Genomic DNA, 2265 nt, shown 5'->3' with positions numbered 1-2265 from the left:
GCCGATCTGCAAAGCTGTAACGTCGCCGGATTTCTTTGCATAAACTGATACAAATGGGACAAATACAAAACTGATCAGTGGAAGAAGGGAAAGACAAAAAAAAAAAAGAGAGAAGACAGAACAAAAATCAGAGAGAGAAAGAGAGAGAGAGATGTGTTAAAATTGGAATGAAACAAAATGGGGAATGAGATCTGAAACGGACATCGAATCTAAAGGAGTCAAAGAATTTGAATTGAAGGAATCGGGAGGGAGAGCAAATCATAACATACCTAGCAAAGAAACGAGAAAGAAGTATAGAAGAAGAAGCAGTGTTGCTTTCATGTTTTGGGAATTCTGGTCACTGTGGGAACTTGCGCAGTCTTGGTCTCTACTCTCAAATGAGGAGCAACTACAAATGGGACGGTCTTTATGCTCTAATCGCGTATTAATATTTAATACAGTCACACCATCGTGCAGAGATAAATTGATACAGATTTTCAGATATTCGTTTTTATTTAATGCTGCAGCAATACGTCGTTTGATTTTTTTTTTTTCGGAGTCAGATTTACAGGCTCGTCATGCAACGCAATGGCTTGACCAAACTACTAATGGCTTTTTCTTTTTGTTCAAATGGATAACTATTAAGGACTTAATAGTTAGGATAAAATACGATTTTAGTTTTTAATGTAGAAGTCGAAAATTTATTTTAATTTTGGTCTATTTTTGTTATAAAATAGTTCCAAAAATTTCAGTTTGTTTTAAAATCGTTCTTCGGACAAAAATACTCTGACCCCTTCTTCTCCAAAATCAACGAAAAGCAGAAGTTGAAGCAGAACAGATGTAGAAAGCAGAACAAAAGCATAACAGAAACAACAACAATGAACTCAGAACTCAGAAAATCATCATCATCATTAAAACTCATAAAATCATCATCTAAACTCAAAAGAACAACAACACTAAAAGCAACTAGAAGCAGAACAACAACAACAACAAAAGAACAACAAAATTCCAGAACTCATAAAATCATCATCATCATCATCATCAAAACTCAGAACCCAAAATTCAGAAAACAAAAACCCAGAACTCAGAGCTCAGAAAAAATAATGGAATCAGAAGAATAATAACAACAAAAGAACAGAAACCAGAAGAATTGATAATCAGAAGCAAAAGCAGCAGAACTAGAAGAAACCAGAAACCAGCGAGGAGACGACCAGCGACCGAGCAAGGAGGAGCAGAAACGGCAAGCGGCATGCGACGTCCACCTTCGCGGATCTGAACGGCGAGCAGCGCCATTATATAAATTTTCAAATACTCAAGACTTCATTGAAATAGGTAAATTTGGCACGGTTCTTCCATTTTCAAAATAAAACCGTTTTCGTTCAAACCCCTTATTGCAAACCCATTATTTTTCTTCAAAAACCAAACTCAATTAATTTCAATAAAATTCCTATATTTATAAATAAATAATTTTATTCATTAAATCTTTCTCAAAAGTCAAACTTCTGCTCCTTTTTACTCGGAACCTCCGTTCAAAATATCCATTTAGTTATAATTAATTCCAAATCAAAATCCAACCATCAAAACTTAGCTACATACTATTATATAACTCAGATTTCTGCCAATTATTCAACAATAACATCTCAGTACCTCATTCCTCAATAGGGCTAAAACACAATAACAAATCCAGCAGTAATTCAGCTAAAATTTTAACAGCCAACAATCATAGATTTGAGCAACAAACATCAACAAACAACAATCCAACCACATATATCCACATATATCAATTAATTTATAATTTTAACCAATTAAAGAGTCAAACCCTACCTCTGTGAAGTGCAGAACACACACAAGATACTGGATGATGTTTCTGATCGGTCAAACGAAGCGAAAACATCGAAAACTCGGTGGTTCCTCTCCTCCCTTTGTTCGACCGAACTGGTTCCTGGCAAGGGCAGCTCCACTTTGCAATTCTACTGAACAAAATGCATGTCACCGCGTAGAGGAGGAAGACACGATCACTTATATCATATCAGAATTTTTGTGGGGGTCACGAATCTCAAGAAATTAAGCTCGGAAAGTCCAAAACTCAACAAAATCTCTCGATCCTCCCATGCATGGCTTCGGCTGTTTTATGGAGAGAGAGAGAGAGAGAGAGAGAGAGAGAGAGAGAGAGAGAGAGAGAGAGAGAGAGAGAGAGAGAGAGAGAGAGAGAGAGAGAGAGAGAGAGAGAGAGAGAGAGAGAGAGAGAGAGAGAGAGAGAGAGAGAGAGAGAGAGAGAGAGAGAGA

The 2265-nt window shown here is 36.7% G+C and overlaps 1 protein-coding gene across 1 annotated transcript in view; it reads right to left on the bottom strand.

Moving 5' to 3' along the window:
* The window catches only part of LOC107639235 (FK506-binding protein 2), a 5267-nt gene extending 4820 nt beyond the window's left edge, over positions 1-447 (bottom strand). The window contains exons 1-2 of the mRNA XM_016342712.2: positions 270-447; positions 1-44 (exon numbers count right to left, since the gene is read on the bottom strand). Of these exons, the coding sequence (XP_016198198.1) occupies positions 1-44; positions 270-321 (96 nt within the window). The 5' untranslated portion in view covers positions 322-447. The remainder of the gene's footprint in view (positions 45-269) is intronic.

This window comes from Arachis ipaensis, chromosome B04 (assembly GCF_000816755.2).
Source record: "Arachis ipaensis cultivar K30076 chromosome B04, Araip1.1, whole genome shotgun sequence".
NCBI classification, from domain to species: domain Eukaryota; kingdom Viridiplantae; phylum Streptophyta; class Magnoliopsida; order Fabales; family Fabaceae; genus Arachis; species Arachis ipaensis.
Note: the sequence above shows the minus strand (reverse complement) of the source record. Positions and strands in the feature narration are given on the sequence as shown.